Source organism: Peromyscus eremicus, chromosome 10 (genome assembly GCF_949786415.1).
Source record: "Peromyscus eremicus chromosome 10, PerEre_H2_v1, whole genome shotgun sequence".
Taxonomy (NCBI): domain Eukaryota; kingdom Metazoa; phylum Chordata; class Mammalia; order Rodentia; family Cricetidae; genus Peromyscus; species Peromyscus eremicus.
The window spans coordinates 23964501-23985575 of record NC_081426.1 but is presented as its reverse complement, the minus strand read 5'-3'; the positions used below and the strand labels follow the sequence as shown (position 1 = coordinate 23985575).

Genomic DNA, 21075 nt, shown 5'->3' with positions numbered 1-21075 from the left:
GGAGCCCCACAGCCTCAGCTCTGTGTCCGGGAATGCTCTGGTTTGGGGTCCTAACCTGACTGAAATGAAACTGCTGTAAGGACTTCTAGGGGCCTCTTCTCCCCAGTCTACACAGGAAGCCGGAGCCAAGCCACTGTTTGGAACCCACCCAGAACCACACCAGGCGTCTGGCCAGGCCAGGGAGATGTCTTATTGAAGAACAGCAACCTAAAGCACATCTAGGCCCCCACTCGCCCAAATAAGGCCGTTCACGCAAACAGGCAGAATGAGCTTTAGCTCTTGGTCGCTGCACAGTTGGGGGCAGTTAAACAAGGGCTTGGAGGTACTGGTGGAGTTGGGCCATCTTCCATGATCCCCAAGAAGAGACACAGTACCCAGTGGTGAGGTAACAGGCTCTTGGCACACTGCTCTGCAGGCACCCAGTGGCCCAGTGGGCCCATGAACATTGCTGAGATACAGGTTCCTGGGCCTACTGAGACCTCTGAGTCAGCTCTTCAGGGCAGGCTCAGGCACCTGCAAGTCAGGAGGGTAACTCTCTGCTGGGTGTGGTGGTGGTGCATGCCTTTAATCTCAGTACCTGGGAGGCAGAGGCAGCTAGACTTCTATGGGTTCAAGGACAGCCTGGTCTACATAGCAAGTTCAGGGCCAGCCAAGGCTACATAGTGAGACACTGTCTCAAAAAACAAAAGAAAAAAGAGGGTAAGGTTCTGGCGCTAAGAGACTAGGACCTATCAGCAGGTGGCTGAGACCCAGAGGAGTGTCACAATGAAGATTATGTCTCTCCCCAGCCAGCTCTCAGCGTGGGCCAGTGGCCAGCAGAGGACTTCCAGCCCCTACAGCAGGACGGCAGCAGGAATGCCCACACTCCCATGGCAGATTAACCTTCCTTCCCTCTCTGTCAGGCCCTGGGCTGGAAAGAGATGTAGAAGCCAGGTTCCCAATCTGGTCATTCCTCCAAGTCCCTGGGGATCCCTTTAAAATGGGTTCCTGGGCTGTGTCCTGGCAAACCTGAATCTTTGGAGGGAAGAGCCCAGCAATCCCCTGATAAATCCCAGTGCCTCTGAGGTCGCTCAGCCCTGCATCTGTAGATGTGGGCAGCCACACCCAAGGTGTCTCGAGCTGCTCCCCAGCATGGGTAAGATTCGAGCTCCCAAACTCTTCCTCAGCTCCAGAGGGCCCAGAGTTGGGAAGAACAGGCACTTGTGTGTACATGCATGGCGAGGGCCTTGCTATAGCCATGGAAGGACTAAGTGGCCCAGGGAGAGCCGAGATGACTTTCCAGGTCAGTATAACCTTGGTCCCGGCATCTCCTTGAATGTTTTGTCTGGGCTTTAGGAAGGGGACTGAGAGGCTGAGCAGCTGTGCATTCTGGAGACCAAGACTTGGCAGGGGAGCCAGAATCCTTGAGTGTTCTGTCTTGGCACCCATCTGCGTGGGGTGTGGTCAAATGGGGCTGAGAGACTCTTGTCAAATACCCACTTCCTCCTGGCAGGGCCACTCACCCCATGCGTGAGGCTTGGACAGGTCACTGGCCCCAGGTTCTGGGTTCTAAATATCTCCGTAGGCATTCTCCAAACCACCCACTCTACCCCGCTCTGGGTTCTCACCAATGTTGGAATGCTTCAGCAGGCGACAGATCCGAGCCTCTCTCTCCAGTTTCTGGTGATCTAGCAACAGAAAAGGACAAGGCATCACCTCGTGTCTCAGCAGCTGGGGCCTCATGGCTGCCACCTCAGGACAGGTCCCCAAGTGTGTGTGGCAGCCACCAAACAAGAAGCTACCCAGGGGATTTGATGAAGGAGTCCACCCATTGCCTGGCATCTGGGGCACCCATCTGGCTGGCTGCAAGGGAGAGGTGTGGGTACCTGGGGCCATAAAGAACTGGTACCTGGGACAGAGACCAACATAGGAAGCAGTGAGTAGTGTAACTCCGGGCTGAGTGCTCCCAACAATGCAAGAACAGACTTTTAGTGGCACGCTGACTTAACTCTTCGCTTACTGTTCTAATTCCACTTTGAGCTAGTTGTGGGGTCTGTAGTACAACGTGGCTGCCAGGTGGCAGCAACCATGTGTCCTCAGAGGCCAGAGCCCACTGCTTTCCCTTGCCTCGCCAGGCACAGATCTGGCTCTGAGACAAGCGGCCACCAGACATCTGTACCCTCGGTTCTCAGAAGGGCTGATAGGTAGCTCGCTTGCCGAATACTCATCTCCTCTGGCTGGGCCAGCATTCCTGACTGTTTCCCCGTCAGTCCATCCCTAAGGCCCCCAAGATGGAGCAACTTACTAGCCAGAGTTTTACATTCCAAACAAAGGTGCCAGGAAGCTTTTAAAAGCTGATCAGGGAGGGGCTGCAGTGATGGCTCAATGGTTAAGAGCACTGGCTGCTCTTCCAGAGGACCTGGGTTCAAGTCCCAGCATCCACATGGTGGCTCACAAGTCTATAATTCCAGTAACAGGAGACCCCACACCCTCTTCTGTCCTCCGAGGGCACCACAAATGCATGTTCACAGACATATATGCAAGTAAAACACTCACACACATAAGATAAAAATAAAATAAAATCTTAAAAAAAAAGCCGATTGAAATAGCAATAGCAAAACCCCAAAAGGCCCCCTGTCTAGAAGGGCGGGCTACACCTGGCCACAGCCACAGCCACAGCCACAGCCACAGCCACAGCCACAGAGTGGAATGCCGGGCAGGAAGGAAAAGCTTGAAGCTCTCACTCCAGCTCACATACAGCCTATCCTGCCAACTAGTGCTGCTGCTGCTGTGCACGAACGCTTGTGTGTGTGTGTGTGTGTGTGTGTGTGTGTGAGAGAGAGAGAGAGAGAGAGAGAGAGAGAGAGAGAGAGAGAGAGAGAGAGAGAGAGAGAGTGGGTGGGGGAAGGCAGGCTTTTCAGCACTAGTACTAAGGACAGCGGCTGCCTCCCTGCCAAGACTGGGAGGGGGTGGACCAGGGAGGGGGCGGAGCCGGGATTTCAAACCCCTACCTCTTGCTGAGTGCTGAGCCCCTCACAGAACGGCAAGCCCACAATGAATGTGCCAATCCAAACCTCAGAGGGGTGCCTTCCTGACTATGGGAACTCCCCAGGACCAACAGAAAAGGAAGAATGCAGGCTGTTTAGGAGGTGTGCAAGCTAGTGTTTGGGTCTCCCGTCCCCAGAGCTGGGGAAAGCTGTCCACCTTCAGGAAGTAGGCCTGGCTGAGTCCTCTCTGTGGTCGGATGCACGCCTGAGGTGGGTGCCCTGTGGTCTAGGGTATGGACCACTGTGGAAACACACTTGCACCTTTGTTCAGGGCAGCTCTGCCTACAACGGGCATGTCCCTGGAACACACCCGGGAGGCCTTCCTTCCTCCCCGGACTCAAGCTTCCCTCACTGTCACCCGAAGCCCTGGCCTCCCCACTCCTTCAAGGAGATCATCCACCCCAGCAAGCACTGGGCCCCTCCTACAAAATGTACTCAAGCCTTTAATCCCAGCACTCGGGAGGCAGAGCCAGGCGGATCTCTGTGAGTTCAAGGCCAGTCTGGGCTACAGAGCGAGATCCAGGACAGGCACCAAAACTACACAGAGAAACCCTGTCTCAAAAACCAAAACCAAAAGCAAAAACGAAAAACGAAAAAACAAAATGTACTCAAGTCCCCTGTAGAGTGCCAAGTGAAGAGGAGGGGTGGGTGGGGGTGAGGTGGGGGTGACGAGGAGCAGCCCATCTCTCTCTCTCTCTCTCCACCTCTCTAATGGGAAGCCCAGAGATGGAGCTCCTGAGTCTCCTCCCCTGTTAAGAACTCAAACATGAGATGAGAATTTGCACCCCCAACAAGCAAAGGGCACACAGGGGGGCTGTGTATAAGCTGGCTCGTTTACTTTGGCAGAGGCACACATAGGCATGCACACACGCACTACACACCTGCTAAGGGGCTGGTTAGGGAGACTCAGGCGAAAGATGCGCTATTTATTCCTCCTGCCAGAGGAACACCCCTCGGATAGAATACAGCATTCATCCACACTCCCATAAAAGTACTTATCGGAAAATAACAAAACAAAAAATACCCAACACAATTTTACTCAAATTTTTTACTAAAGCGGAGTCTGCAATTATCCACCCGCCTGCCTGAATTCTAATGATAGTGCAATGTCCCGAGATGCCACCCTCGGGAATGCCGAGGCCTGGAAGCTTTTCTAGGTGATCCTGCCATGATCTCAGCGTGCAGGCCTGACTTGCTAGGTTGTCTACTCTATGAGACACAAACCTCAGGTGTCCCCGAGCTCAGCAGCATGTCTGGGGCCCAGTGCTGGGCAACCAGCGAGGCCCAGGCCGTCAAGGGACCTGGAAAGAGAATTGGCTCCAACAGAGCCTGCACACACCCATGCTGAGTGACTCACGGCAGGGTGAGAGGCCCTCCCCCACACAGGATGCACCCCTCCTCCCCCTCTCCTCCCCCGCACCAGCAGAGCAGGTGACCCAGTTCAGCCTCAAAGCCAAGGCCTTTTCTCCATGCTCGGGGGCTGTGACAAAGCCTTGGCCTGCATCCTCTGCAGCTTCCACACACTGAAGAATCTGTCCTCTGTGAATACTGCTACAGAGGCCCAAGCAAAGCGGCCGAGGGCCCAGTGACAAGGCTTCCCTCCTCCCTCACCCTATAGGCCCCAGGAAAACCCCTGTAAGCCCCCAGACAGTCTGTATCACCCACTCGCAGAAACTGGACCAATGCAGACCACTTGTACTGTCTTTGGGTAGGACAGGACCTACATGACCTAAGGCTCAAGCTGCCTTTCAGATCCAGGGACTCTTTCTTCTACAGCTTTTGTGAGGAGATGTGACTCTCTCAGGGTTCAGGGAGTGGACGGAACTATTCTATGCTGTCACTCTACAGGTGACAGAGCTAGTGTCCATCACCTTAAAGATGACAGAGGCAGGGCCTGCCCCTAGGTGCTGGCAGCCAGGCCACAGCATGTGACGCGGCCTTCCGAAGCACCTGCCACATGACAGGCACCATCTGTGAGCATCACAGGTGATAACCTGTTTAATTCCCAAAATGCCCGACAGGCAGCAGTAGCAAGCTGGTGGCTGAGGACAGGAGGGACAGGCCCACCTTTGATCCCAAAGACACTCAGGGTGTGGCTCCAGGGACTCAGCACCTGGAAGCTGGGGCAGCAGGCCCAAAGGACAAGCTGAAGTGACATTTGCAGTCAATCTCTGCAAGCGACTCGCATTTCCTCTCCTCAGAGATAAAGAGGTAGAGCGTCTCTGCCCACTTCGAGCACCTTCCCCTCCCCCAATCCTCCACCCTAGTGCCCCCCCCAACCTGCTCCCTGGCAGAGGTGACTCACAGCAGGGGGTTGGGGTGGCAACCAAGAGGAGCCACCAAGCAGGGGACAGGAGGGGCGTGGGTGGTACCAGCCCTGCCAGCTGCAGGCTGTCATGGGAGGGCACTGGGTGGGATGGAGGAGGGGCAGCCAGAGGGAAACGGGAGGCCCACTTACACAGGAGGGGCCCCCTTCGCTCGCTCCCATCTGTGGTCCTGGGGCTCTGCAATTCTGGGAACCAGAGGCCATGGGCAGCTGTACAGGCATGAGTCTCACAGGTAGTGTGGCTTAGGATAAACGACACTCCTTTGCTGGGCCTCATTTGTATGATGGGAACAATGGCAGGGGCTGGTCCCAAAGAACTGGACTGGACTGAGCATGAAACTGTGTTGAGGCTACCCCTACACCCAGGCCTGGTGCAGGGTAGGTCCAGGGGGGTCTCCCCATCAGTGAGCATGCCAGTGACGCCTGGAGAGCCTCTCCATTCTGGAGGGACCCTCAGAGATATGCAGACCAAGTGGAAAGGGCCTGGGGACCCGGACTCTGCCAGGGGGGGCAGCAGTGGGTCCCTGTTCGCACTGCCCTTGCTCAGATAGATACACAGGAAGCTGGGAAAGGGCTAGCCGCGGCTTCCTGAGCTCTGTTTCTTCAGGCTAAATCAGCTGCCACCAGCATGAGCCTAAGGCCAGGATCACAGACTCAGGTGGATGTCAGCCTGCCTGTGCTACCTCGGGTGTCTGTAGGGACACATAAGGGGTAGCTGGAGGTTCCTGATGGTCAGGGCATGTCACCGGATTCCGGCCCTCCCCAGTGAGCAGCAATGGGACACAGATTACCAATAAAGCTTGGGCTGAGTGTCCAGGAAACTACATCTACTTGCAAGGCCCACTGGGGGGCTCAGTATCTCTCCACTCAAAGGGCGGCAAAGATGCCGATTCCCCCATTGCTGGTCCCGTTCAAAAGCTACAAAGGCCACAGCAGAGAAGGGATCTGCCCCAAGCCTGCCTCTCACTCTCTTCCACTTAGGGAACTGGGCCCATGCAGTGGGATCCAGACTGCGGTACGATCAAGGGCCGGCTCCCACTGCCTTCAGCATGTGGGAAGACCTGTCCCATGGTAACTGGCAGAGCCATAGGATCCCGCCTTCCTTCTCATCTCCCAGTTACAGACATCCTGGGAGCTGGTCTTCTGAAGTCCCAGAGGGCTGAACAGCCATATCATACGACACCTGGGTACACTGGCCCAGCCTGGTCTGGTAACAACACACTTCAATCCCAAGTCACATCCACCTGGGAGTTTAACATCTGGATTTCACATTCCAAAGGGGCCGCGTGCTCAGGAACCCAGTTGCCAATTCCCAGGCTAGTTCACATGGAGATAAAGCAGCCCAGGCTCTCCCTGCTCGGCCCAGGCTACACAGGCTGCAGTGGGGCCTGCCAACCCAGTGAGCCACCAGACTGGACACTGTGGGACATCCTGGGCCTTTTCACATGGAGTGGCTTTGACGCCTTGCTGGTCAGCTTCAGCAGCACCCTGCAGACCCTGGGTGGGTACCAGAAAGGCAGCAAAAGTGAGTTCAAATCTAAGGGCTGGTACAGGCTAGCCCCATGCCAGTAGGGAGGCCTTGAAGCTCCAACCTTGGATTTGTTCAAGGATGGGGAACCTGAATTGGGTGGGGAGTGGTTTCTGAAGAAAGAATGTCCCCCAGATGAAGGTCCCAGAAGAGCTTGGCTCACACTTCCCTGGCTAGTTCACATGGACATAAAACAGCCCAGGCTCTCCCTGGGCAACCCAGGCTACGCAAGCTGCAGTGGGGCCTGCCTACCCAGCCTTGGGGACACATCTGGTGCAGACGCTGGAAGTAGATTATGGACAGAGACTAACTATTCCTTGGGAAAGACAAACGATCCTTGTGAATGAGCCAAGAGCCCTGCACAGACCCTCAGGAAATGGCTTCTGTCTGTGGAACACTGGCTTTGGGCAGGCCTGGGGGAGCCCCCCTGTTCTCCAAGGGCGTCAGGTGAGTTAGCAGGCACCTGACAGGTGGAAGTGATGGTGAGGAGATGGGCAGTGGAGGAGGACATGTGTTCCTGCTTAACCGCCGGGACCAGAGACGGCAAGGATTTCCAGCCAGGCTCATAGTCGAGGCTAAAGGATGGCAGGGCAGAGAAGTGGAACGAGAGGGCTCTCACTGTGGCTTTCTGTACATGCTTTGTTTTAAGAAAGCATCAAGGCAACCAGCAATTAACCTGACAGCATCAGCCAGCAGCCACCGTGAGGAGAGACGTCTGTGTACGTGTCCTGCAGCTGCCTGCCAACCCATTGGCATCAAGAAAGGGAATGGGGCAGCGGGGGTGGGGGGGGGGACAGTTGGGTGGTGGTGGCGCACACCTTTAATCCCAGCACTCGGAAGGCAGAGGCAGGCAGATCTCTGTGAGTTCGAGGCCAGTCTGGTCTACAGAGTGAGATCCAGGACAGGCTCCAAAGCTACACAGAGAAACCCTGTCTCAAAACACAAAAAAAGAAAGTGGGGGGGGGAAGGGGGGGCGACGACACGGGACTCTCAAGGGACCCTGACCACCTGCATGCAGCACAGTTCTCCATTGGAATTGCCACCCACACCAGAGTCATGGGCCTCGGAACTACTTCCCAATTAGTCAGGGATGGCTGGCATTCTGGGGTCTGGGCCTGTGGGCTCCAGTGTGGCCGCATGGCAGGGACACTGTCTTCCCTCCAAGGGGTCACCTGTCATTCCAGCTGATGTCCCACTCCCAGGGCCCTCTTCAGAAATGAGAACCTGCCCTCTGCATGTGGGTGCCTCTCAGCTTCGAAGCAGAGGCGTGGCCTGGCATTCCTGCCCTCTCACAGCCGAGCTGGCATCTGAAGCAAGGTTGTGGAGTGAGGCCGAAAATGGAGGTCAGTGCTGTGTGCCACCATAACATGAAGAAAGATAGGGAGTCCTCACACACTCAACCATATGTCCCCCTGACTCAGTCTCTGGGGACAGGACAGCAACACCCCGCCACCCCAGGACAGGGCACAGCTCCGGCTCATCCTAGCAAGTCACAGAATTATGCAAACATCCTTGGTGTGGACGCCTGGGTCGCCTCTCCTGGATACCATACAGCCTGTCTCCCCTAGCACTGCTGACTCACTGTGTTCCACGAGCAGCCTGGGGCCCTGCAAGCATGCTCGTCCCTGGTCTCTGGGTGCACGTGACTGCAGCTTACAATTCATCTGACCGCTATCCGCTACTGTGCTGCTTATGCCCATTGCCATGGGACAGGACTCCTACATCACTGACTATAAACAGGAGGGGATCTGAGTGAGGGGCCTGGACTCAGGCCTCGGTTTGGTCAGCTGACAAGTTCAGCAGTCACCGTCCTTACAGCAGGCATGGTCTGAACAGCCATCTCCTCTCCCAGCTCTGGGGCCATCGGTCTATACCTGGGGTGATGTCTCCCCACCCGCAGGTCTCAGACCAGCCCACCCTATCAGATGCCATCAAAAGGTCATCTGGAGACAGTGGGAAAGCTGTGGCTTTGTGCTGGAGACTAAGCATTAACGACACACGCACACTCGTGGGACAAAGAGCAAAAGCTTCTGGGGTCAGTGGCCTCTAGAGTACAAAACTTGCCCACTGTGGCCCTACACTTAAGTCACAGGCCACCTCAAGGCTACAGGCTCCTGGTCATGGCAGCTTTGTGCCTGACCTCTGCCTCTGCCTCCCAACTGTCCCCACCTCCTTCTCGTCCTTTCCAGAGTCTTCGACTACTGCCCAGGTGTAGTGGGTAGCCATTCCAGCTTTGATCTGGAAGTTCCAACCCCCATTGAGACTTCGGCAACTGTCACGCCTACAAGGCGGGGCCAAGGGAGGCGCCTGGGGACCTGAGATCTGGATCGGAGAGTGCACTCTCCCTTCTGGGACCCTGGATGGTGGAGGTGGACCAAGCAGAGCTCCAGAGAACACCGCTGGACTGTGATACACCTTCCCCAGACCCCGCGACCTACCTATCCCTTAATTTGTAAGTTACGCCATTAAATAAATCTCCTTTTAACTACGTGGAGTGGCCTTAATAATTACACCAATACCCAGGTCTTCACACGAATTCCAGACTGGACACCTTGGACCAAATGTAGCCTAAAGCCTTCTCTATGAGGTCAGGAAGCACATCCACCCACTAAAGGGATAGAGAAGACACTAGCAAGTGAGGTTGTGTGGCTCCTGCCCAGCCCACTTACACAATCCACACTGTTCACTGCTGTTCTGGTCTCTAGCCCCAGCCAGCCAGCCTAAACCACCCAGAGATGCCCGTCACATCCGCATAGCCAGAAACACTTGCTACACAAGGCATCTCCCATCAGCCTCTCCTGATGTCCACCAGCTGATGAGGCTCAAACACCCAGTCCCAGGCCTGCAAGAAGGTGAATGCCCTGCCTGAGAACCGAGGGACAAATGACCCTAGGAAAGCCAGTCTCATGGATAGGCCTTCCCTGATAACTAGGGCCCTGGATGAGGACTAACACATCTCCCTCACCTACCACAGCCCGGGGGTGGGCACTATTCACAGCATGGTGCATTTTCTCCCCAGGGCCACAGAGCTCCAAAACACAACCCTTGGCAGCCACTTCCAACTACATCGACCCCAGTCTTTGGGATTGTCCACATCAGCATCCACACCCTACAGCCACTTCTCAGCCCTGGAACGCCTCGCCCTCCCTCCACCTCCCAGGTGAGGCCATCAAGGGCCAGGGTTCCTCAGCCGTGGCCTGTCTCTCCACCTCTGACTTTACTCTGGGTCCAGAAGTCGGGAGCTTAAACCAAATCAACTGGGTTTACGAACTGCCTTCCACAGCCTTGTTCACTGTACTGGATAAAACAGGATGCCTAGGTAGGTTTAAATCTCAGACAGATTGAAAAATATTTAGTAATAATTCAACAATAAGAATTGAATATGGGACACAGTTATACGTAATCTCCTTCACTGTTTCTCAGACATTAAATCTGGCAACCCCAGTCTGGATCCCTCATTCTGGGTGGCTGGCCCTGGGGACGGGGGGCCCTCCCTTCCAGGGCTCTTCACACCCATAAGCTCAAGTCTAGTCAACAGAACCTTTAGAGACTGACTCTGGCACTGGGGAATGAGTGCTTCCCAAGGGAAGACATTCCACACGCCAAGCCCCCAGGAAGCGTCCCTGGGCTCCCAGGAGGATTGTGGTTTTGGCCAGGGATGGGTAGGAAGGAGGGGAGGGTCTCCAGGGGGAGGGTACCACCTATAGCACAAGCTCCAGATGCTGTGCACTGCAGTACCTCGACTCTACTGACCCAGTTCTGTGGATTCTGTGTGCTTATCCCTTGGGTAGGGGGTGTTTGGGGTTGTGGGTAGTGAGGCCAAGAAAGGTGCACTGTCAGCTACAACAAGAACCTCACCTGTGGACCCTGGAGCCAAACACAACCGCAGGCAGGTTTCTGAGATGTGGACCTTCCCTCCAGCCTTTCCTCTCCTGGGGTGCAGCCCCAGCACCCCAGGTTCCCCGAGACATCAGGACAACTTCTCCCTATTAGCTTTGGGCAGTGTGTGTCTCCTAATGCAGAAGACACCATGTGAGCCTTTGGGAGGCCAGAGGACAAGTGTGCAGCTGGGGCTAGCTGGGCATGGGCCTGAGGGCAGAGAGTTTGCTGGGCTTGGCTTCTCATCTGTGAGATCAGCCCACTCGTGATGGCAGGCCCGTCAAGGATTTGAGCACCCACCTGGGACACCTGATCTGCCTTACCTGGGTGTTCACTGTGTGGCCCAGCTGGGTTCTTCTACCCACCAGCTGTGGGACTCTAAGTTCTCAGTTTCTTTAAGACTGTTACCTCCTCTGTACCTGGTGAGTTCGTGTCATCGTGGGGGTCTGGGGAGAGTCTCTCAGCAGCAATGGGGACCATGATGAGGACACACTCAAGTCCTCACAGCAGAGCTGAGGAGCAGGCTCCCCATTCACACGGTCCACCCGTGTGCAGCCACTAACCAGGGGCGAGCTTTGCACAGGTTTCTGTAGCCACAACGTACCTCCACACGGGGTGTCCACAGAGACAACAGCACCCCCAAAGGAGCAGCTGTTTAGTGTGACAGTGTGGGGAGGGAATAACAAAAAATGTTTCTAAGACTCATGCCTAATGATCTCCCTACCTCAGTCAATTAATTTTTCTTCAACTGCTTTTGTTAAGAGTAGTTTAATAATCTCTAATTATTCAGTACATTCACAGACTGAATGTCTCACAATTCTCTATTTAATTAAGTATTAAATTTTAAAATCTGAGTGTTGCAGCCTTTGGCGAAGTGTGTGTGTGTGTGACTCTGAGCACTGTCGTTTACTGGGGGGGGGGGGCCTCCTCTCTTCTGCATTCAGTACCAACTTCCTCCTCCCAACGGCTCCAAGGACCAGAGCTGCCTCCCTCCGGGTGCACTGCATGTGAGAGCCACAGTGCTCCCCACAGTCCTGGGGATAGCTGAGGAAAAGTGAGGTCCCCAACTCTTCACCGAACTTGAATTACAAATGTAGGCAGGTGTCTAAAAATTCCCCAGGGTTTTGGGGGGCCTTTCTCCCTACTTCAAAAAAATCTAACCCCCGTATATAGGAAGGAGGACGTTGGGACAGTTGGGTGGAGATCCCAGGGAGAGCTGGACACCATGGAGAGCACAGTCCTGTATATTCTCAGCTCTGAGCTTGGAGGCTGCAAGGTGAGCCAATGGCCCCAGGACCTGCAGGGCTCAACCAGCAGATCCAGGATGCTGCATGGAGAAGTGGGTTGAGTGTGCAGAGGACAGCAGTGCCCACGTGAAGCCCTGAGAGTCAGGGTGCCACTGCTATCCATGCGGCCAGGAAAAGGAGCAGGGGGAGGGGCTGCAGGCATGGCTATCCTCTGCAGCCAGCATAGTCCTCTGGTTAGGTGGCTTTATCCCCATTTTCACCCAGAAAACTGAGGTGCAGGGAGGTTAAAGGACATGGAAGGTCATAGGACAGAGCGGGCGCCAGGCCTCCCCTCCAAAGGAGTCACCCACCTTGAAGCTGGCAGCTCACCTGACACCTTCCCCCTCCCCTCCTCCAAAGGGTACAAGAGGCTAAGGCTAAGGAGCCTTGAGGACCTAGGGGAAGGCAGCCAGGACAGCAGGGACACAGGACAGAGACACGTGAACGAACATGGGTGATGAAGGCAGAGATCTGTCTGCCAACCAGAGCCAGGAAGGAGCCTCCACAGTGCCACCTCCTGGGTATCACTGGCCTCCTAGTACTGTCCTCACCATCCTCATGAGGCAGACTGTGGGCACGGAAGGGAAACAGGCAAAGCCCACGGCAGCCGAGGCAAGGCCAGCTCTGGGTTATTATTGCTCAGACTCAGGTTTGGTCCAGAGTTGGTAGGGTCAGCTTCCTGGCAGGCCTCCCTCTTGCCTAAGATTCTGGGGCCATACCACAGCCGTGAGTTCCTGGGATGTCAGAAAAAGTCATTCTAAAAGCTGCCTTGGCTGAATACTGTGGGGTAAGCAGGCGTTTGTTAGGTTCAAGGAGAAAACCATCTTGGGCCCACCAGTTGTAACAAGGTGCCCACTAGGCCTAGTCCTCGGTCCCATCCCAAGGAGGTGCAGAGCTCAAGCCCCACCTGGGCTGATGGACCCCTGCAGGCTGTGTGACCCCATAGGGTCACTTTCCGGGCACCTTTCTTCACAGCTGGAGAATGTGTGCCCCCTCTCCCCACTGCTAGTGCCCAGCACTGTGCTGCTGGCCCCTGTTTGAGGCCACCTCATCCCCGCCAGCTTTTTCTGGCTCTTTTCACATTGAATCTTACCTGTGGGCCTATCCAAGACCCTGATATGTCTAGACAGACCCTCACTCATCCTACAGATGCACCCCACAAGCTGGGCGGGGCTGGGAATGAGGTCCTGGGCAGCCACTCAGAGACGGCCTAGAGTGGAGCTGAACATCAATGATGACCCAGCAACGTGGTCCCGCTGCCATCCTGCTGAGCCAAGCCCGTGGACAGGGTTGAGCATTTGAAGACATCAAGGAAGTTTGACATTGCCTCTTCTGTGGGGGACAGATGCTGGAGCATCTCGTGCAGGATGGTGAGTAATCTGGGGTCTGGGGCACACACAGGCCAGACCAGCCAAGAGCTGATATTTGCGGGGAAAGGTCTATGTTAAAAGTTCATCATGGAAAAAAAAGTGCTCAAGGAAAGGCCAGGGCTGGGCAGTGAGGAGACCCTCGTGGAAGCAGAGCAGCCAGGGCCAGCCTACCGTCCTGACCACAGCAGGACATCCCCAGATAGAGTAACAGGGAAGAAGGTGTGGGGGCGGTGTCTGCAGATGCTCGTAACTCCAGACACCTCAGCTGCCGCCCCACCACCCATCATCCAGCCCAGCTGGCAGGGCGCAGGGTCTGTGATAAGGCCTCCCACTCACGCACGCCCACACACACTGGCAACTCATTTCAGCAGCCTGGCAGTTAAAGGGGTCCTGGGCACTCCGGTCAAGGAGGAGCAAGGTCAGAAACCAGACCACAGCTGCGGATTCAGATGCCCACTCCTCACAATCCTCCCAACCTGTGAAGCACTTTGAGGATATAAATAGGGGGGTTGATTAATTCCAAGGAGGCTGCCAAATTCTATGGAAAAATACTCAGATGGTTTTCGGCTTAAGCATAACAAACGTCTGCTTACCCCACAACACTCAGCCAATGCAGCTTTTGGAGTGACTTTTTCTGACCTCCCAGGACCTCATTCCCAGCCTCACCCAGCATGTGGGGTGCATCTGTAGGATGAGTGAGGGTCTGTCTAGACATATCAGGGTCTTGGATAGGCCCACAGGTAAGATTCAATGTGAAAAGAGCCAGAAAAAGCTGGCGGGGATGAGGTGGCCTCAAACAGGGGCCAACACAGTGCTGGGCACTAGCAGTAGGGAGAGGGGGCACACATTCTCCAGCTGTGAAGAAAGGTGCCCAGAAAGTGACCCTGTGGGGTCACACAGCCTGCAGGGGTCCATCAGCCCAGGTGGGGCTTGAGCTCTGCACCTCCTTGGGATGGGACCGAGGTCTAGGTCAGCAGGGCTTCTGCGGGCCCCTGTGAGGACCAAGGAGGGCTGAGGAGTAGCTATTACCTCTCAGTGGTAGATGGAGAGGCAAAAGGAGACACGAAACATTATGGATTCTAGTTGCTTAAGTTAATACATCCGGGTGGGTTTTTAGACAATTAAATCGACTGGGAAAGCAGCATGGTTTGCAGAACACAGCTCATGCAGCCTTTACCAAGCAACTGGCTTGGCCAAGGCTCCGGTGGGTCTGCTGTGGTGGCCAGGAACCGGCACAGAGCTGAGAGAAGAGCAGTCTTTGTTCAGAAGACCAGCACACAACAACGGAAGCATCCTGTCTCCCGGACACCCGAGTACCAGGCAGCCCTCACGTCAGCGAGAGACTCGGGACAAAACACCAACGTGGTAAAGGCTGGAGAAGTCTAGGGATGGTGACAAGAGGAAATGGGGCTGACCACAAAACGTGCTCAGTGGCCTCCTGGGTACACGTCCCACCTGCATTACAAGGCCAGAAATGTTTCACGCCTGCGTGCAAACCGACACTGACTGCGTCAGGGAGCACAGAAGGGTCCCGAGTTTTGGCACAGTGTATCCAGCAAGCCCTCTGCGGGTGCTGACTCCAACACCGTCACCACCAGTGGGGTACATGCAAACACAGACACATACATATTCATGCCACACAGAGACACAAAGTCACACATGTGCACACACACCTAATGTGCCTTGAACCGTGTGCTCTCTACCAGCAGGGAGTGTGCAGGTTTCGGGATATTACTTGGAAAACCCTGGGAACTGATCTCACCCTGGACCTGGGCTCACTCTGAGCGCGGAGGGCTCCACACTAGCTCTGTGTCTTGGCAGAGAAGAACCGAGCTCACAGTCCCCAGATCCCTGAATCATAGCTCAGGACAGAGGGAGGGCCACTGACAGCGAGTGACCCACATCTAGCCCGTGAAGAACGTCAGGAGAAGGGACACCCAAGCCTCTCCCACCAAATGTGGCTCCCCATCTAAGGTACAGAAGAGAACTTGTTTCCTGTTCTGACCAAGGCTTCTGCATACCATCACCCTCCCCGGCCCTTTGGGGCTGGAGGTCCACCACGGGGCCTGAGCAGCCCTGGGCATAACTCAGTGATGGGGATGAAGACAACAGCTGGTAGAGAAGCACCCCAAGGTCTTGAAGATCCCTATCTTAGGTTCAGAGGATGCTTCCAAGAGGAAACGCATGTGAGAGCCCTGGAGGTCTGGTATAAGGCAGGTGTTCAAACATGCTTACACCTATGTTGTTAAACTGTAGGTGTGGTATCAGCTACGTGACCTGTGGGTTGTCAGACTGTAAACGGTAGACCAACCCTGCCGTCAGCAAGTGGCTCACACCCTCAACATGCCCACGAGAGGAGACCCTGCCTATGTCCTAATTCAGCCCCAAAGCATCTTCCAGTCAGGATGAGAGAGGTCAGCGCTCCTGGGCCCTCAATTGGCTCAGATTTTCATCTGGAAGCTCGATCAGGCTGCAGTGTCTGAGGAGGAGGAGGAGGAGGAGGAGGAGGAGGAGGAGGAGGAAGAGGAGGACGAGGAGCGGGGTGATGTGGCAATGCCATCTCGTTGGCAACCACCCACTCAACACCCCCATGGCCTCACCAGGCCTCCAGCCCACCCCACTTGGGGACTCTTACCCAGATTCCTACGCAGTTCCCTGACTTCCACTCACTCTGTACCCCATCCCCAGGAAATCACAAGAGTGACTTCCAATAACCTGCCTGAAATGATGTCCCCTACCCCCCCTACACACACACACACACACACACACACACACACACACACACACACACACAGGCCCTGGCTCTGCCTGGTGACCTGCTCAACCAGCACCAAGTAAGACCCTTCCTTGCAGACCTGCAAGCCTGCAGAGACCTCCTTGGGGCATGCAATCCCATACCCTGCTCAGAAGACTCAGTTAAGAAACCATCTGGGATACCCAAGGTGAGCCAGGGACAGGACTTCACCAGCAGCGAGACGTCAACAGCAGCCCTGCCATCGCCCACCCACAGCTTGGAATCACTACTTCTCCTTGGCCATAGTTTTTAGGGAAATACCATCCAGTCCCCCAGTGCCTCACCAGCATGAGAACTTGTCTCTTCAGGTCTGGAACAGAGACCCAGCAGGCTTGAGAAGGAGAAGCTACATGGGGACCCAGAAAGACTACATGGCAACCCCCAAATCAGACAGTGAAAGTTGTGATGGGTCTGAGGGCAAATTCCTCCCCTGTCCGCTCAGCCAGAGCCATCTTGAGGGCCTTGGCATTCCTGGTCCCCTCACCACAGTCCCGATAGGCAACCCCTGTCGGATCCTACCTCTGGCGGACAGCTTCTTGGTATTAATGATCTTGGCTGCATATTCATGGCCGGTACAGAGCTTGACGCATCGTCGGACCACAGAGAAAGCCCCCCTAGAGAGGATGCAGGGCAGGAGAGAGATACAGGGGTGAGAGAGGGGGAGAGAGAGGGAGAGGGAGAGGGAGAGGGAGAGAGAGAGACAAAACCGATTAATCTCCCAAAGACACTTTGGAACCTACCCACTGCCAGGCCTTAGGCACATGGCCAATGAGCAAAGGAAGCCTATGCCCCTCCCACACAGTCCTGGCTACCCTACTTGGCAGCAGTAGGATGGGGCCAGACAAACACTCTTGTGGGGACTTTGTGAGGAGGAGCAGCCATGCCTTGAGAGCGTCCCCACTCAATCCCTGTACAACACCCAGGTCCTGATCCATCGGTCAGCTGGAATGAAAGGCACCCTCAAGTTCATGATACCCTGGCATGTCCTTTCCAGAGGCAAGGCCAGGCTGGAGCACAGGTGTACTCAGGGGATTGATGCAGCTGGATGCAAGGACGTACGGAAGGTTTGAGAGTAGCATTGTCTCGCTTAACTGCAAAGTCAGAGGCAAGGACCCCCTGGGACACACGACTGTCCCTGTATCACAGAAGAGGACATGGAGGTCCAGGGTGGGTCACAATAGGAAAGTCCTAGAACTCATGGGTGTGGCTTAAAGTGGCAGCAGCCTGGGAAGAGGCTTTGAATGCTGCCCACAAAGCTGGTGCAGAGACCCGGAGCGGAGGGGGAAGGAGGCTGGACCAGGCCAAGCACTCCCTGGTCCGGCCCCCACGTCCACCTCTGCACCCCTAAGGGACTCTTCTCACAACACCACGTCTCAGATAGTGACCACCACTGTTTCTTTTTGGTATAGTCCTTTGAGATGAATCTTTATAAAAATATACTATTCACTCTCCTAGGGAAGAAAGAAGTCACTGGTCTCCATCTGGCTCCTGAATGGCTCAGGCCACCACGGCCAGCAGTTATGCTCCACAGCCACTGGGCTCAGTGGCTTCAGTTCTGGGGCTGAGACAAGATCTCACCCAGGCTGGCCACCATGGCCTAGCTGCTGTGACCCTGTGGACAGGGTGAGGGCTGCTCAGGGACGGGGGTGGCAGCATGCCATGTGTCCTTTCAGTAGCTTCTTGTTCCATTTTTCCATTTATGTGCGAGTTACAGTCTCAAAATATCCCTTTGTAAGGAAAATGTAAAGAAAGAGTTATTTGGTGTTTGTTCTCTCTCTCTCTCTCTCTCTCTCTCTCTCTCTCTCTCTCTCTCTCTCTCTCTCTCTCTTCTCTCTCTCTCCCAGTTTTCTTCTTTTGTTTTGTTGTTGGCCATGTTGGAAGGAACCCAGAGCCTTCCACACTGTAGGGACGCACCCCACTCTGAACCGTACCCTACCCTGGACTGCTGTCCTTCACAGCCACTGTGTCTGGGCTGGCTTCCTCCTGTCTGTCACTTCCTGGTTTCACAGGTTGATGTACCTCTAAGAGACTCAGTTTCCCCATCTACAGAGTGAAGCAGCAGGGTCTCAGGGAGCGGCTGTGTGGCTCTCTGTCCCAGCCGGCCTCCTCTGCTGTGTGTCCTCACTTTCCCTCAGGACCCGAGCTGCCATCTATGTTGCTCATGCCCACAGAGCGCAGTGCCCACGGCCTGGCTGTGCAAGCATCTTCTGTGAGGTCCCGGCCAGCCCCTGAAGGGAGTGGAGACCCTTCCTCTCTTGTGCCAGGGGCAAGACCTCACAGGGGGCCAAACCGTGCATGTCTGAGATGTCAGATACTGTCTCAGTTGGGGAGCACATATACAAAGCAGGGTAGAGGCCCCTACACCCTCTCATCAGCAGAGCAGGCTCCCAGCTGCTGACCAGACCCAGGGAAGGACACGAGTGTCTGTGAGCCACAGCCCTGCTGCAGCGCGAGGGTGTCCATACACAAAACTACCAAGAGTCTGTGGTAGGTGGACAGTCTACAGACTGCTTGGAGGACTCCCTCCCCAGCCCAGATGCCCCCTTTTCCTCTGAAGAAGGCTGTGTGCTGTCAGCTCTGGCTTGGGCTAGGCACCCAGCAGGGCAGGAAGAAGCCAGGCCTGGGCAGCTGCCAGAGGGAAGAAGGAACAGGGATGAGGCTGGGAGGCAGGAGGTACAGACACAGCCAGGCAGCCGGTAAGTTCTCAGTAGGAGCAGCCCATGGTGAAGGAGGCCTTGGCCTCAGCCACAGGCAGGAGACCCCATTCTAGTGACTCAGCCACCCTCCAGGGAGAAGGTCGCTGCTATGAAGTGAGTAGGAAGGCCGACCCCCGGATGACTACTGTGCCTGTGCTCAGCGCCCTGGAGCCACACCTCTTCCATCCCCTGGAAGCCAGCTCTGAAGAGGGCTCCTCGCCATCACAGCCATCCCCCAGACCACTGCAGAACTACCCTCTCCTTCTCCAGTGACTCTGACAGCCGCCAGATGTCACTGTCACAGGAATGCCCCCTGCAAGTAGCCACAAACATGTTTAGTATGTACCACACAGGCAGGGTAGCGAGGCTGACACCTTGGACATCTCCAAGGGCCAGGAGACCAATGTCATTGCTTGTCCCCCTCAGGACTCACAGCACCTGTCACTCATAGCACCTGTCACTCAAATGAATAATTACTGAGAAGCAATATGGACAAAGATCTTTGGTCTAAACTGTGACCCTGTCCCTGCCTCGGGCTGACTCATAGGCATCCTTCAAGACCCAATTCACACGACTTAGACTCCTCTGAGTACCACCCCTCACAGGGTCTCATGATAATTTCTCCCGTTTGTTTCTATGCCCCACCCCCACTCAACTCCATACTCCCTAATACCGGACCTAGGACTTCTTCATACCAGGCAAGCGCTCTACCATCTAGCTCTCTCTTTTTTCTTTCTTTATTTTAAAAAACTGTTTTTTTTTTTCCATTTTACATACCAATACCAGTTCCCCCTCCCTCTCCCGCTCCCTTCACCTCCTCTCATACCCCCCCCCATCTACTCCTCAGAGAGGGTAAGGCCTCCCATGGGGAGTCAGCAAAGTCTGGCATACTAAGTTGAGGCAGCACCAAGCCCCTCCACTCTGTGTCAAGGCCCTTTTTTATTTTTTAAAGACAGATTGTCACCAAGTTGCCCAAGCAGATCTTGACTTTTTTTTTTCCCTTTTTTGGTTTTTCGAGACAGGCTTTCTCCATATAGTTTTGGTGCCTGTCCTGGATCTCGGTCTGTAGACCAGGCTGGCCTCGAACTCACAGAGATCCACCTGGCTCTGCCTCCCAAGTGCTGGGATTAAAGGCGTGCGCCACCACCACCTGGCACTTATTTTTAATATGTAATATTTTAATTTATCCTTTTGAGAACTTCATAGATGTACACAATACATTTTGATCATATACATCCCCACTCCTCTCTTCCAACTCCTCCTGGGTTATCCAACACATCCCCTTCCCAACTTCATTCTTCCCAGAGTCCACGAAGGCCTTTAATTTTTGATCTTCCTGCTCATCGTCTTGAGTGGTAGGGCTTAGATTCTCCACTTTATGACCATTTGTCTGCCCATTTCTGCCCTCTCCACTGGGGCTCTCTACAGGCAGGCCTGTGTCCTGCCCGCCCTGAGTCTATGACACGGAAATCAGAACGGACTGAAAGTGCCGCAGGTGTTTTGGATGCTGGAGCTGCTGGATCTTGGTGCTGGTCCAGCCTAGCAGTGCAGGAGTGGCTGCTGGTGAACAATGGCCAGGGAGAGGAGCAGGAAGTAAGAGGGGCCTGAAATGGTGCATCAGGAGGGCTTCCCTCAGGCTCCTATAAAGTAGGCAGACCCCATTAGAGTGGCCCAGAAAAAGGGGGCCGCCTACCAACACTGAGATTACATAGTCCGACTCAGAACGGGCAGAGTCTGGAGAATGGGAGCTTGAAGCCCCTCTGCATCTAAGAAGGCGGGCGGGATGGGCAGCGGCATCACTCACCTTGGAAAACACCACTGGCTCCCAAACCAGCCACCTACCCTTGGCAACAGGGGCAGAAAAAGGTCAGAGGGAGTTGGACACAAAGCGATGCAGCCCGACACTCCTGCTAGACACTGCGTGAACTTCATCTGAACACCAAGGTCACCCGTGAGACGCCTGGTGTGGGCCGTCTGCTTCAGAACTAAGGAGAAGGTGATTTGAATAACCTGCTCAGATCACGAGGCCCCAGGGCACCGAGCCCGATATAGGGCTTTTAAAATCAAATAAAGCTAATTAAAACAAGAAAACACTCTTTGAGCCCTGATTTGCTGAGAGCGCCAAATGCTGTCTCATTTACCACAGGATCAACAGCAGTACCTGGAAACA

The 21075-nt window shown here is 54.9% G+C and overlaps 1 protein-coding gene across 3 annotated transcripts in view; it reads right to left on the bottom strand.

Moving 5' to 3' along the window:
- The window catches only part of Camk2b (calcium/calmodulin dependent protein kinase II beta), a 90474-nt gene that overhangs the window by 37619 nt on the left and 31780 nt on the right, over positions 1-21075 (bottom strand). For 2 of the 3 annotated variants that reach the window (XM_059275012.1, XM_059275011.1), the window contains exons 2-3: positions 16729-16823; positions 1608-1667 (exon numbers count right to left, since the gene is read on the bottom strand). In XM_059275012.1, coding sequence (XP_059130995.1) covers positions 1608-1667; positions 16729-16823 — 155 coding nt within the window. Of the gene's footprint in view, positions 1-1607; positions 1668-16728; positions 16824-17184; positions 17315-21075 lie in introns of those variants that run through there. The other variant, XM_059275010.1, reaches the window with a different exon arrangement.